Here is a 15,065-nt window from a genome sequence, read left to right on the forward strand (position 1 = left end):
AGCTGGCACCAGAAAAGCATTCAGTTGCTTTGTTGTGGGTTTGGGTTTTTTTTTTTCCTTAGGAGTTAGATTATTTCAGGTATATTGCTTTTTATTTCTTTGGAGAGAACCTTGCTGTTCCTTAGGGGGCAGGGTGGTCAAGGCATAAATAAATGCTTGTTTTCCCTCTCCCTTATAGGAGACCTGCAAACAAAAAAGAAGTAGAAGTCATTAACCTGCTTTGTTCAGAGAGAACACTAAATCAGCACAATATGGCACAGCATAGTATTGTCCTTGGATTATTCATGATGACTGTTTTATCACTGTTGGATGGAAGTTCAGCTTTCCTGTTAAATCAGCGTCTGAAGGGAAGATTTCAAAGAGACCGTAGAAACATCCGCCCAAACATCATCCTTGTTCTTACTGATGATCAGGATGTAGAACTTGGTAAGAGCCCAACATAAAGAGAATTTTAGCTAACGAGTATGGAACTGCTTTTCCTTGAAGCTAGATTCTTGCATTCAAACTAATTATCTTTTTTTTCAGTGTGATAGAAAGAATAAGTAGCAAAAGTTTAAACCTGCCTTTATATTGAAAATACTTTCCATCTGCATGCGAGTCAAGGACAGGAAAAGTTAGTCTCAATTTAAATTGTGAAACTTCCTGTTTCTGCAGAAATATGAGATTCCTGCCTATCTGTCTTTATCTACACACCTAAACTATGCTTCTGGCAATTGCAAGTATAATGTGGGAAGCTACATGCCAAAGAAGTGGGTTTAAATTCATAACTGATTATTGCACCATGTAATTACCCAGATTTTTTGGTGTAATTGCAGACATTCATTACATATACAATTTTAATTTTAATTACTTAAATGTTGCCTAATGTAGTCATACTATTCTTGGTATTGTCCATTTAGATGTGTAGTTAATTACTGACCAAAATCACTTGAGTATGAAAAGGTTCTACTGTGTTATTCAATGCTACGTTAATTGTTGAAGAAAGGAGATGAGGATTAAACACACGCTTTGCCTAATGATTTGGAATAATGAATTAACTGACAGAGTTTGGGTTTTGTTCTGTTACCTGAAGAAGCTTATATTTACCAGGTGTTGTCTGTAGTTAGGAGAAGTGATTAACACAAACCAGTTTACATTAATAAATTTGCATTAGAAATATGCTTTCAAGTGAGTATAAAGCCTGCATCATCTGAAAGACCAGAGCTTGTGTATGTGTGGTCCGGTGGGGTTTTTTGACAGTTACTGCGTTACATTTCTAGTATGGATGGGAAAAATTGGAAAACAGACCTCACAGAAGAAACAGAACGCAGTAGTAAAGTCAATCAACTTGTATTACTTATACACTTACTCATCTAGTTGAGAAGTTAATCAGAGTCAAGTGGCAGTATTCTTACAGATGCTTCCTTTTTGTCAGTGTTGCTGTATGTCTGCAGTATCATAGATGTCACATTCTTCTCAAAGGTGGTGAGAAAGCCTGCTGTGGCAGCCACCCAACCAAATACAGATCTCATTCAAATTAGTAGGATCAGTAGATTTTTGTTGTTGTTGTTGTTGACACTCTTCTTTTTTTAGTGGTTATTTGGATCACAAATAAAGCCGTTTCAATAATGTATATCCAGAAGAACCTAAGTACATTATCTTGCAGGCTCAGAAGGTGGTCCTAAAAAATTTATCATCTTCTATTTTATGCTAGCCTGCTTGTTTCTGATGCAATTGTCTAAGTCCTCTGGGCGGTATATTGCTCTTCTCTGATAATCTGGTGCTTTCCAATTTCAAGCATAATGGGCATGTGTCCACGCAAATTAGGATCTATCTAAGGAAAATCCATTTGATGAAGCTGAGGTTGGATATTCGTCATTTGCCACTAATGGCTTTGTGAGACCCAATATTTGTTTGAATTAGTTTTTATTCTTGTCTATTGTCTGGTGAGCTGTCCAAATTAATCAAAATTGCCATTTGTGGGGATTGTGGTTAATGTATTTAAGAAAGATGAAAACAAGATGGGAATCATAAATAAAAGCTAAGGAAAACTTGGAAGCTATGGAAGTGTATCAGAGGCAACCCTGCATAACTAAAATTTCAACTGTTTCTAAGAATATCCTGTAACTGATGGGTGTTGTAGCTTTCTTTTTTCTTTTGTGGCTACTTTTGAGGCAAAAAGGAAGACAACAGCACAATCTCAAGTGCTCTTAACAGCCTTTCCTTTGTTTAATTTAAGATAGATTTGACAATGTACCAGCAGCAGATGGAGTTTACCAGAAAGAGAATGTCGTCCTTTCAGGAAAGGAGTACAACTTTTTTTTTTTTTTTTTAACTTGCACTTCTGTTGATCATGAGTTTTACTTGGGAAACCAAACCTCAGCCTTGTATTGAAATAAGGAAAAGACTAATGAGGGGCTGATGAAAAGGATGCAGAATCTCCAGGTCAAAGGAGAAAGAATGTAAGTTGTAATGGATACAAATGGGAGAAGACAAATGAGGATACCGAGAACTACTGAAACATACATACTCAGTTGACTTCCTAATCGAAAGAGTTGTACTGACAAGCACAATATAAAGGGGAATATACTGATGAGGAGAAAGAATTAATTAGAAACAAAGATTTTTCTTTTTTCCCCATTAGAGCCATTTAAGTACAAGTTAGTATAATGCTGATGTCCCCTGTGTGATGGACTCGGCATCTCCAGTTTAATTAGGTTTGCCTGCCATACTGCTGTGGTTTAACAAACCAGTTTATTTAATTCAAAGTTGAAGAACAAGCTGATTATTTGGAAGATATTTCAGCCATGTTAGAGAAATCTGGGTGAGGAGTGATTTGCATGTTCCTACATCTTCCTCTGAAAACCTACAAAAGTGGCATGGAATATGATTTTTCTTAGTTATTGTACGTGGAGATTAGGGCTTTAGAGCTTTGTCAAAATTAAATATGAGGAAGAAAAGGAAATGAAGATGTGAAAAGGGTGTCTAATGAGGTTCAAATAGGATAAAAATAGAAGGCTGTAGGGGACAGTTAATTAACATTCAGGGGTTCAGTTAACTTGTCTGCATATGGATACCACTTCTGAATTGTGTTTCAGAGGAGACTCACTTGGGACTTCAGTTCTTCAACAGCTGGAGCTCCTTTAAACTCATGTAAATTATGATTTCTGACAACAAAACACAACTAATGAGAAAGTCAATATTATTTTGTAAACAACTGCTATATATTCTCCATTAATATTAGTCAAAATATCAGCCTTATCCCTAAAGTGACCTGTGAAGACACACTAAGCAAAGTTATGGATACCACACGGGTTTCAAGTGGAATTTCAACCTAGGTTTTGCTTCACTTTGTTCAGTGAGCAGCTTGGATGCATCAAATTGATTAAACTTTCATATTTTCACAGTAGTTGAATAGATTTTCTTTTAACTAGCTTAGAAATTTCACATTTAACTACTAAATAATTTTTATTTTTTATCAGTGGTTTTAGACAGGTAACAGAACATTTTCTGAATTAAATATTGACATTTCAAAGCATGACTTCCCTTGGTACATCCACTAATGAAACCCCAAAGGTTTTCCAGCTCAGAGGGTGATTTGGTGAGGTTCCAGTTGCTGATTAACACATCTTCTGCCATAGAAGGATCGATTTCTACATTTTCCTCACAATTCTGTGTTTGTATTGGAGGCAAGCTGAAGAAAATAAGTTTTGGTTGGCTGGTTTAATGCTGTTTAAAATATTTAAAGCTGGCCTATTTAAGATTGTACAGAAGAGTATGCTGGATTTTTACCTTCCACTGATCTGTCTCTCTGTGTTAGGTCTCAAGCTGAGCAAGCAGCTTAGATCATATGTTTTTGTATTAAAGACTGTTGATATATAGGGCCTTGTCATTACAGCAGTTTTATTAAAGGAGGTTACTGTCCCCAAGGGGAATCTTAACATGTACTGTTATTTATGCACAGATGCCTCTGTCATTTAAAGAGGTTGTTAAATTGTATTTTAATACTGGGATGACAAAACATTCTTACGGTCTGCCTATTTAGGCTTGGGCTAGTTCATAAGACAACACAGAGGAAACGTCCACGGATTTCAGGCTCACATAATGTATAATTGACTGTTCTAGTTGGTAACTGTGGTGGTAGAGCCTTTGAGCACTAACACTTATCTCACAGTTACGGAACCAAAAATTTGCGGTCTTCAGAAACTGCTGTTGATATGTGAAGTTTAGCAAGTTCTAAAAGCAGAATGCAATAACCTGCCTTGGTTCTTGTCGCAAAGTGATGTGACAGAGATGTGCTCTGACCTGAGAATGCACAAACAGATTTTTTAAAAGTTTTTTTTACATTCATTCTAACAAAATGGTCTCAAGAAAACTAGTACTGTGGCAATTTCTAGGTGAAATGACCTACAGTAGCAATTAACCTTCCCTCATGGTGCCAGAGGTCAGATTTCGTGTGTGACTTATGACCGTTTTCCCTCTAGGTTTTGACTCCTGGTTATACCTATGTGCCCTGTATCAAATCGGCTTATTGTTACAATTTCATAATGAAATCCCTGCCTAAAGAGTTTAGAAGATACCTAAACCCATTATTGACAGGAACAACAGACAGTTTGTGTCAGGTGGTTGCAGGATGCATTGATTTAAGCTGAACTGTTAATCCAACTCAAGCTTGGGTAAGGTAGCCCCAACCCTACTCCAGCATGAACCCATCCCTTCATCTCCGTGTTGTCTATTGGCTTTCCCTGCTCAAAACAAGAAGGGAGGGGTGGTGATGGAAAGGTTTTACTCTCCTTTGCAAGGTCGTGCTGATGACAGTTTTCATTACAATTTCTTCAGAAAATGGAAGTTTTTCCTAGGTCAAGTATAACTTGCTGTGATGCAGTTTTAACTATCAGGCACCAATAGATGAGGGAAACCTTCAAGAGGAAATAGAAGAGCCGTTTGGCACCAATTTGGCAGCCATTTGGCTTCTAGGAGTTGTTGGCAAAAAGACTTTTACTCCTGTTACTCTAATTCATCCAAGTCCCTGCCAGTTAAACTTGCTTGTCTGGTTTTAGATGATGGTTATAAACTACGTGGTGTTACCTGTCCCAAGTGATCATCTAAAAATCTGATTCTGCAGAACCAAGCCTAAGAAAATTTAGAGTTTTAGGTAACACTATTAACAAAATGGATCAAGTGGATAGACAGAACTCAGTGGACCAGCTATGGAAATTATTATGAGGGCTTTACTTTGTCTTTGGTTCAGTGAAAGCTACAGAAATCAACACCTGCTGATACTTCACATTAGGGAAAAGAACATTCTATCTAGAGAACAACTCCAGCAGCCTCTGCTTGAGCAGGGGCTTGAAGTAAGTGATCTCCAGGCGTCCCTTCCAACCTCAGTGGTTCTGTGGTTACAGCCCTGAGCCTTTTGCAGAAGGTTGGCACAAAAAGCAGTGCATCAGGTATCTTCTGAAACCAAGGATTAAGTTATGCTTAAGGAGTATGTAAACTTTGGTCAGGGTTGCCGCACAAAGTGAATTTTGCCCTCAGGCTGCATTGTCTCAGCCTAATTCATGCTGGCTCTTGCCTTCAGCTACTGGAACAGTGCTCCTGGCTCCGGAAAGGCTGCACAGATGGTGTAGATAGTTACAGTGGTAAATCTTGTGCTTAGAGAGAAAGAAATTTAAAAAGCATTGTGATCTATGTCAACAGGTTTGAGTCAAATCTTAATTTAGGACTTAAGTGTTTGATCCTTGTTAAAACAATGGGAGGACTTTGCTAGAGGGGAGAGAATAATCTCTTCGGATTTGGGTTCACTATGAGATTGCAGTGCCTGTACTACCTGCGCTTCATTCTGGTCTCTGATATAACACGTGAGCTCTTCTTTAGCTCTTGTGACTGAAACAAGAAAATAATTCTGAGATGGTTTTCTTCTTCCAGGTTCTATGCAAGTGATGAATAAGACAAGGCGGATCATGGAACACGGAGGTGCTCATTTCATCAATGCCTTTGTGACAACACCCATGTGCTGCCCATCTCGCTCCTCTATTCTTACAGGGAAGTACGTCCACAACCACAACACTTACACGAACAACGAGAACTGTTCTTCTCCGTCCTGGCAGGCTCAGCACGAAATACGTACATTTGCAGTGTACCTCAACAACACAGGATACAGGACAGGTAGGATCAAGGCTGGCTCCATCTGAAAGCTTCCTTAACTTATTCGTACAGAGGCTCACTTTTGTAATATTTTAATTTGTTCTTGTAGTGGGCTGCATCAGTGCAGAATGCTGGAGCTTCAGTTGTGCATGTTGGTTTAGTTTCATTGCACTTCAGGAAATTAAAAAAAATAATATTTTTCAGAAGCAGGGGAGGTTAAAATAAATGTGCATGCTTGAACTGAAGGCATAGCACATGTAGCACATGCCCTACAATCACCTGAAGTGCATAGAACAGAAAAGAAAGATGCTTTGGAGAGGAATTAGTAATTTGATTTTTTCATAAAACAGATACATTGATCAAACTGAAAATATAAGAGAAGAGACTGCTTCTGTGCTTTGAGGCAGAGCTGTCACCTGGATTGGTTTCTCCAGAGAATCCGTTCCTAGAAAGGTGTTTAGAATAAATAATGACTGAGGAATAATCAGCAAGATCAAATGTGCTTCTGAGAAACAAGTGATCCTCTTTGCATGCAATGCTCCTTAGGAACAAAGTTCCTTTAGAAAGGATTTTGGAAAATATATAGCACATGTTTCACGCCTATTTCCTTCTTGCTTTCTCGAGACCTGAGATTTAGGTCCTTGCCTGTTACAGTCGTTTTGTCATGTTTGTTGCTAATGCCTTTTGTCCTGATGAGAAATGGGCGTAAACCTGGTTCTATTTGTGTTATTTATAGTATATATACTATAGTATTGTAGTATAGTTGTTATTGATACTGTATATTTCTGCTTTGAATTTGTAGTTTTTGAGGCTTCTAGAAACTAGTATAAATCTTGAATAAGAATTGTATCAAGATCATTGGTTTTTTTTGTGACTATTCACATGAGTTTTACATTTCATTGCTGCAAATTCTTAATCTTAAAACAAACAGGTAATTTCCTTGTTTTGTTTTTCTAAAATAAAGACCTGAATTAATCTGGAAAGAAATAAATCAGGGGAAGTGCACATATCTTATTAGTTGTATGCTGTTTCCCTCCATTTATCATTCCTGGCACTAATACCAGTGATTGTGTGAATACTACACCAAGGTTAATGTTTTATTCTTTGTAGATTGTTTTGTGTTTGGTGATATTTGTCTATTGTAATAATTTTTATATATGGTGACTACATTTCAAGCACCTGTGATTTCTACGAACTTGCACAGCTATTGCAAGTGTCCTGGTATTCATATATCTTACATTTTTACATTAACTTAATGTTTAAATTTAGACTCAAGATCTTAGTGAAGCTATATTTCATTTTCAGTCTACCTCTCTTAATTTGCAAACTAAATTTGTTGGAACACGCAGAAATAGTACTTTTACAAGTACAAAGCAATATTCAGGTGTAAATGAGATCCTCATTCATGTAGTTAAATGCGATATGTTGTTATACAAATTTAAATGGGAATTGCCCTTACTAGAGGCTGGCGTTCATTTCTGATCTCTGGTTAAAGTCTTGAGTTATCCACTATGGAGGATATCAGCAGTTAAAAGGTATTTTTTTACCTTTTTTTTTTCCCCAGAAGATCTGATGAGATTTACCTGCTTCAAAAGCAGCAGGAAATTGTACTTTAGAACTCAGTTTCTCAAGTTTCAAAAGTAACCTGCTAAGGAGAGTGTTTTGGACATTATGAATACAGTCTCTGAAACGGGGAGTCCTCCTTGGACGTGACTGCAGTGAACAAAGGAAAATCTGGAAAGCACAGGAGTTCATTTGTAGAGGCTTTTTAATTTTTTTTTATTTTTTTTTTTAAGTCCATGATAGTGCTGGTTTGCCCTGCAAACAGAGTTTAGCTTCTTGATCCTCTTTTTTTTTTTTTTTTTTTCTTTGAAGGAGAAGAAAAAGAGGCCATGAGGAATAAAGCCTTTTGAGACTTGCTTTTATATTTAAGTTCACAACCTTGGAGTGAGAAAGCTATTATTTTGGAAGGGAGTTTGGTTTTTTTCCTTAATTCACAAGCCAGACCTTCTCCCTGTGTTTCTTTCTTCTCTTTTCTCTTTTGTTTAAACTTGAAGGAAGAAATTGTACCCTCCTACTCCACTTAACCTTCCCTCATTTTCTTTTTCCTGACACTCATTTCACATCTCCTTGCCTTCTCTGTTTATTGTGATCTCCCTGTGTTTTGTTCTGTTGAAAAAGATAATTCTGCTGGGGACCATTCTTTCTGTGTTGTAGTGTTTTCCCTGGGGCGGTGGCATTTGTGCTTTGGATTTGACACAGACTTGTGCTGCTGCTGACACCTTTGGGAAGTGTGCTGGTGGTACGTGGGCAGGGGCAGCAGTGTGATGCACGTTACTCCTGCACAAGTAAAACATATGAGGAGGTGGAAAAGGTGCAACTTTACTATGGTTGATTCTCAGTTTCTACCTTGGTTGTCACTTTTATATTTTTCAATTCGGCACTTTAAAAAGTTTGACCAACCTAGTTAGGCACTGGACTTGGCAGAGAGATGAAAGGAAGAAGCTGAGCTCAAGGGAAGTTCTGTCTTTAGCTTTAACCATCGGGATTTTGAGCATCATGCATAGGGCTCGCTGTCACTCTGTGTGGATCAATTAAATATCATGACAATGCAAAGGATGGGTTTTCCTTTTACAAGGGAAGCCACTGAGGCAGTACGTGCTACAGGTGTGCCTTCCTCTGCATTAACCTGTCTCACAACCTAAACAACGTCAGTGTCACGAGTAGCAACCGAAAGGATGTGTTCTCCCTGTGCAGCCACTGCACACAGACACCGAGCTCCCAGTCTCAGTGTGTTAAGCAATTGGTCTGATTTTGAAGAGCTTCTCACATCGTTGTCCTATCACATACTGTGGGAAATTAGGCAAGAAGGACGAATTATGTAAACAAACCAAGTCAACTGATGAATTAATCTTTAGAAAAGTCAGTGTAAACAACATCTGCGTAATCACTATAACTTCGAATAGTGGAAGCCAGTGCTTCAACTTGGAGCAGGAGATGATTTGAATGGAAGAGAAACAAAGATCCTGTGACAAACATTTCTGAATGTCAGGGAATTTCTCTGCCAAAGGTTACTGTGTAAACATTTACAGAAAAAAAGGTTCTGTTTTCTGTGAACATATACATCTCTTTCTGTGAGACAGCTTTGGAAACGCACAATGCGTTGTTGCATGCTTGGGTCCTGCAGCAACAACTACCAAGATATTTTATTGGAATACATATTTAAACTTTCCCTTAGACATTACTTAATGAGAAAAGCTTCTCTTTAACATTTGCCTGGATGGCTGAATGATTAGGTCTTAAAATTGGTGACTGATTCCAGAATATTTTATCAGCCTTATCTGCAGTCAGGAAATGAAAAGACGTGCTTATCTTATTAAATTCAACAGAATTAGGGATGGTGGGCCAAATTCAGCTTGGCAGAAGGACACTTTTGCTTCAGTGAATCTTCTGAGAGAATTTTGTTAATTTATGTTAGGGCTTAATGTGGCTCAGTGTGCAGCAAATGCAGTACGCATTTTGGCTGAGTTGCACTCCTTGTTCCTGGTGAGCAGTACCCTGTAGCACAGCTAGCCCTCTTCAGTTGAATGAACCTATTAACAAAGGAAAAAGCTACTTCTTGTATGGTAATATGTCGGTATCTCACTCTGATGGTAAGTCCATACTTGAATTATGCAAAGAATTAATAAATGCCATTTAGCACCAGTCATGTGTTTTGAACCTAGAGAAAAGTCATTGTGGGAGGTCTGTCTCTGCCATTATAAAAAAATTTCTTGGGAATAAAAGTAATAATCATTCTTAGCACTTTCACAGGGCTTTAAAATAATTAACTAATGAATTCATTAAAATTCAGTGACAATCTTCCATTTCCTCCCATTAATATTAGAGTGAGAAGATACAGTGGCTAACTGCATTCAAATAATTATTTTTCCATTTCACTGTCTGAGCCTCTGACATTTTAAAGTGATTTTAACATTAAATTGTGAGAAAGAAGAGAAAGGCTATTGGTAAATGTTTATTAAAGGAGGAATGAACAATACGTGACCAAATTTTAGTATCTAGATGCATGCCAGGAGAAAAATTCTCAGCTTATCAGTTCCCTGCTGTAGAATTTGCTCTCCACAGTAGTTGCTGTTTGCTGGTTTTTATTACAGAAATACCTAAAACCTTAACTGAAGTTGATCTCTGTGTATAATTGCTTGGTAGGGAATAATTGGTGACCTAAGGAGTCAAAAGGTTGACAGAAGTAGAGCCAGAAGAGTGAAGTGCTTTCTGTGTGGTCACATGCAGGTGAAGAGCAGCATTAAGAAGAGAGGCAGGTTTTGATTTGCACTGCGGTGCCCTAGCACTGTGCCCTGCTGCACTTCTCCTCTGTCGTGTTACATGTGTATAAAGAAAAGAGATTATCCAAGTCAGAGTAACATCCTGTATGCCAGACAGCTAGCTTTTGCAGCTGATGAGAACTGAAGGCCATTTTAAAAAATATTAACAAAGTGATTTTAAGAGTCAGACTTGATTTTTAGAAGTGATTTGCACGATTAGGAGCTGAAATGTTAGAATATTCACCTCCAAGATATCTAGGTGTCTTTTCAAAACTGGACGTCAGGTTTCTGAATTATTTATCTTGAAGGTAGATTAGTTTCCTTAGATCTTTTGCTCTCGATGTAGAAATATTATCTTAGTAAGGTCTGTCAAAGTATATCTGTTAGATGGTTTGAGACCGTTAGGCTTGAAAATAGTGTGAAAGAAAGACTCAGCATGGTGGCTGTACGGCTGTATCATGATAGCTGTTACTGCAAAAGGAAACCAAGTATCCGTGCTAGAAAGGATGTAAGAAGAGTCCTGATGATAGCCCAAATCCACTGTTGCTGTGCATGTCAGTAGTTCTGGCAGGCTTGGTCCATGGTGGTGAAGTATTGAGCTGGAGTGTCCTGCAAATATTCTGATGAATGATGTTTTCAAACAAAAGATGGTTCTGGATGTCCTGCCTCGTGTGTGTTAAAGACCTGTTTTTTCCTCCCAGCTCTGACTTCAGTTCTATAATATAGGTTGGTTTCAAGACATACATGCATGTATCTTTCTATGAAGTGAGTTCTAAGCAGCAGCAATTTCACTTTAAACATATTGTAATGTATGATAACTTAAAATGGGAACACATGAAGTAGAGCTGTTGTTTCCTGAGGGTTATGCAGAGGTTGTAGAAGTGACACTTATCCATCCAGCTACTGTTTCATCACCTGTCTACTGCATGTAGCTTTATGTTATTTAACTGTACTGAAGAGGGGAATATATACTCTTCTGTGAGTAACTCACTGAGCAGAAACCAAAAGATAGTCTGCAATCCAGTAAAACTTTCCCAAGAGTCTGAGATGAATGCATCCACAACTACAGAAACAAGCCAATGTCTGTTGCTCCCTTATTTCCAGTCATATTTTCTTTCTTGCTTACCCTCTCACTTACCCTCTCTAACTCACAGCTAGCAATGTAAGTCCTTGTAGTATCTTCTTGCGTTCTTTTTTCTTTTCTTTTCTGGAATCCTGTTTTTTTTGCAGAAGTCTTTTGGAATCACGGAATTTAATTTAGTACCATAATTTATTGAATACAGTTTTCCTAAACTGTATTTCCTATATGCCCAAAGTTATGCATGTTCTGTGTGGCTCACGTGGTTATATACTTACCCTGTACCCTTGCCATTCAGTGGGCACTGGGAAAGCTTAGTGATACTGAAGTTCAAAGATGAACAATAAGCTGTATGCCATCTTTCAGTGATGAACAGTGATGGTTTCACAGACTGGCCAGTGCCTACAGTGTAAACTCTGCAGATAGATTCTAATCCCCATTTCTGGGAGTTGAATTCCAATTTCTGTGAGCTGGAACATCCTCATGTCTTTTTGTGTGTTTTAGTAGCATGAGTACTGCCCTGAGACCTTTGTCTCATCTTCCAAGTTAGAGATGATACCACTTTCCATCCTTGTGTATATGTTATGTGTGGGAGGACTATATATGTTTTTGAGATGGATGAATTTAAGGACTGCAAGAGTTGACTGGTTATTTTTTTTTTTTTAAAGTGTCAATTTTTTTTTTGTCAAAAGTAAAAGGTAAACATAAAGATATAAACTAATGTAGAACCTAGATTTCTTCTCTTTCAGTGAATATTTTGTTGAAAGGAATTCTGTGGCTATATTGAACCAAGGTTGGACTTTTAACTGGACGTGATAAGACTTTATTGTTTTTATTTATGAACTAATGCTTTTAGTAGTGCTCTTCCAGGTTTACTGCTCGGTGGAAAAAGGCAGCTTTGTTAAAATGCAGCAAATATTTCTTCATGCACAGCATATCTTAGTAGCTCCCTGAAACTTGGCAATTGGGTTTGCTTCAAATCATATAAACAAAATGGCTCTAAATGAAATTCTCTTGGAGTTGGCCCAAATAGCATGGTGCAGACTTTGGTATTTTAGTGAAGATTCAGCATTAAGCTAGATAAGCTTTTGCTTAGGCTATTTGTTATTAAGAAAGGTCTGACAATCTGCTGTTGGGGAGGTTTTTGGGTTTTACATGTGGAGGAAGAAACGTTGCCTGTGATGAGAGGCGCTTAAATCTAAAGGTTAGGATTCTTCTGTGACCATGACACACAAAAGGGGGAGTGGTACCCATGGTAAATTTTGATAAAATATCTCATTGTTGTGGTAGTTTTGATACTGGGAGACATTTTGTGGAAAATCTGAATGGTTGGGTTGGCCACCAAGGAATAAGAGCAGACTGGGTAATGATGGTGGGCCATGTTGTAGAGTAGTGCTCTGAACAAGGCAGCCAGGCAGCCTCCTGCTTCCTCCCGCGCTGCCAGGCACAGGAAATGATGCTCTGGAGATACACTAAATCGTCTCCTCCTGAACTGTAATACAGATTGATGATATGAAGATTGCCATTTCTAGATTTTTTTTCCTTTAAATTTCAGAGGGTGTGTATCAGGTTTTTATGCCTTACAGTTCTAGCTCTGTTGAAACTTTTGTAAGTTGTGCCGTAGGCGTTAGTGAAAGAGGCCTTTGCCCCCAGTTCCGTTGGGAATTTGCTCACCTGAGAAGGACAAGGAAGACTTGTGTCACCATCAGCATTCTTCTGCTTGATTCCTTGTTGACCATTTAAAAATATTTGGTTTGAGCCCTTTTGTTTTATTTGGCTTCATCTGCTCCCCTTCAGCCAATTCCCCTGATTCGTTAAATAGATCTTGGCACTGATCCTTGGCCACAAGCGAGGAATGTGCAATGCAAATTCAGGAAGAGGAACAAAGGTGTCATAAAGATTACTGTGCGTGTCCTTTGTCCTGCTAGATATCAGACTAGTCTCCTGCATAACAAGAAAGCCTGCAGGCTGTTCTAACTGCGGTGGTTAACAGTCACTGTACAACATGGTTTCTTACAACTGTTACGTTTCATTAATTGTAACAATAATTTTTATTACATTTACGGAGAAGAGCTGTGTGTGTAAAGGCTCTTGCCTTTGGTACTACTCTTTTTATGTCCCTGTGATGGTGGGATGGAGCGTGTGATCTTTAAGAAAATCTTGTGCTATCAGCATGCTGTAGTTTAGAGAAAAATTGGGTCATCATGTGCAATAGACTAAAATAAACTGTGTGTGTATATACTTCTCTCCTTAGTCTAACTCTAAAGGTGCCAACTGGAATAATTTTGTTCAGGTGACTTCAGCACTTAGGAGTTACTGATTTTGATACCTAAAGAGAACTGATGTCTCTTAAAATCTTTCCCCTGGGACCAAATTTAATAGTAAATTACAGGATTTTATCTGAGAACCCCCATACTTCTGCTGTAAATCCATTAATTTTACTGGGTTTGTTCCACTGGACATTGTCAGTTTAAGAGTATGTTTGGCCAAAATGTGAATGCAAAGCTGACTTGACCTTTGGGCTTACTGCTTGTTTCTTGCATTCTTAGCCATGCTGGGAGTGCTTTCTCGTCTGCTTTCCTCTGATTGTCTCTTGGAGGACAAAAAGTATTGAAAGTAATTTTTGCTAGATATACAGCAGAAGTAAGATCAGAAATGCCTTCCCCCCTGCAATCCGAAACTAAGGGATTACTCAGACATAGCTAATTGTTCAACTTTGGGCTGGGGAAAACTAGTATCACATACAGAAGCAAAAGATTTTAGAGGGATAGTCAAATCTCTGTGAGTAACTGAGACTTGCTGCTCAAAACCCAAGTTAATACCTGGAAAGCTGCCTGTGGAAATATAACGGAAAAACAGTACTTCAAATACATCTTTAAAGTCCTTAATGCACAACATTCATGTTTAAATGTAGAGGGTTAATAGCTTAAAACATGAGTTTAACTTCGCAGCCTGGTGCTAAGTGCCATTTGATGGGGTACTAATAGGTCGATACAGCCAAGTAGTGTGAAGGATATGAAGAGAAGACTTCAGGAGGAGGGATGTGTGGTATAAATACTGGGCTTACTGTCCAGAAGTAACAAAAAGCTGAATTTTACTTTTTCTCAGATTCATGACTTATTATGAGAACATGAATATTTACTAATATTTTCCTAAATTTTAAAATCCTGTATATTCAACTGAAGATGGGCCTCATAAGTCACCTAGTCCATCAATGGATCATAGACTAATTGAGGCTGGAAGGGACCTCAGGAGGTCTCTTTTCCACCACCTGCTCAAAGCCTGCCCCAGGCCATGAGAAAAGAATTTTTCAGGTGCTTATCATTGAAGGGTGAGACTCTGAGAAAAGAACCCCTGCGGAAGTGGTAACAGTGTACAAAGGGCTGAATTCTTGCATATCCTGTTTTGTGTAGTCTTAGGAGAAGCTACGTTGTATAGTATTTAAAGCAAAGGAAAATCACATTGTTAACACACTTATTAAAAGCAGCCACTTGGATGTTTTTTAACGATCATTTCATAGACTGGATCTAGGAACGTGG

General features: G+C 38.2%; 1 protein-coding gene across 2 annotated transcripts in view; it reads left to right on the forward strand.

The window, feature by feature from the left end:
• The first annotated feature begins 204 nt into the window (after positions 1 to 204).
• SULF2 (sulfatase 2) overlaps positions 205 to 15,065 on the forward strand; it is a 59,394-nt gene continuing 44,533 nt past the window's right edge. For both annotated transcript variants that reach the window (XM_010082872.1, XM_010082874.1), the window contains exons 1-2: positions 205 to 426; positions 5,908 to 6,147. In XM_010082872.1, coding sequence (XP_010081174.1) covers positions 252 to 426; positions 5,908 to 6,147 — 415 coding nt within the window. In that variant the 5' untranslated portion in view covers positions 205 to 251. The remainder of the gene's footprint in view (positions 427 to 5,907; positions 6,148 to 15,065) is intronic.

Source organism: Pterocles gutturalis, unplaced genomic scaffold (genome assembly GCF_000699245.1).
Source record: "Pterocles gutturalis isolate BGI_N339 unplaced genomic scaffold, ASM69924v1 scaffold8120, whole genome shotgun sequence".
NCBI classification, from domain to species: Eukaryota; Metazoa; Chordata; class Aves; order Pterocliformes; family Pteroclidae; genus Pterocles; species Pterocles gutturalis.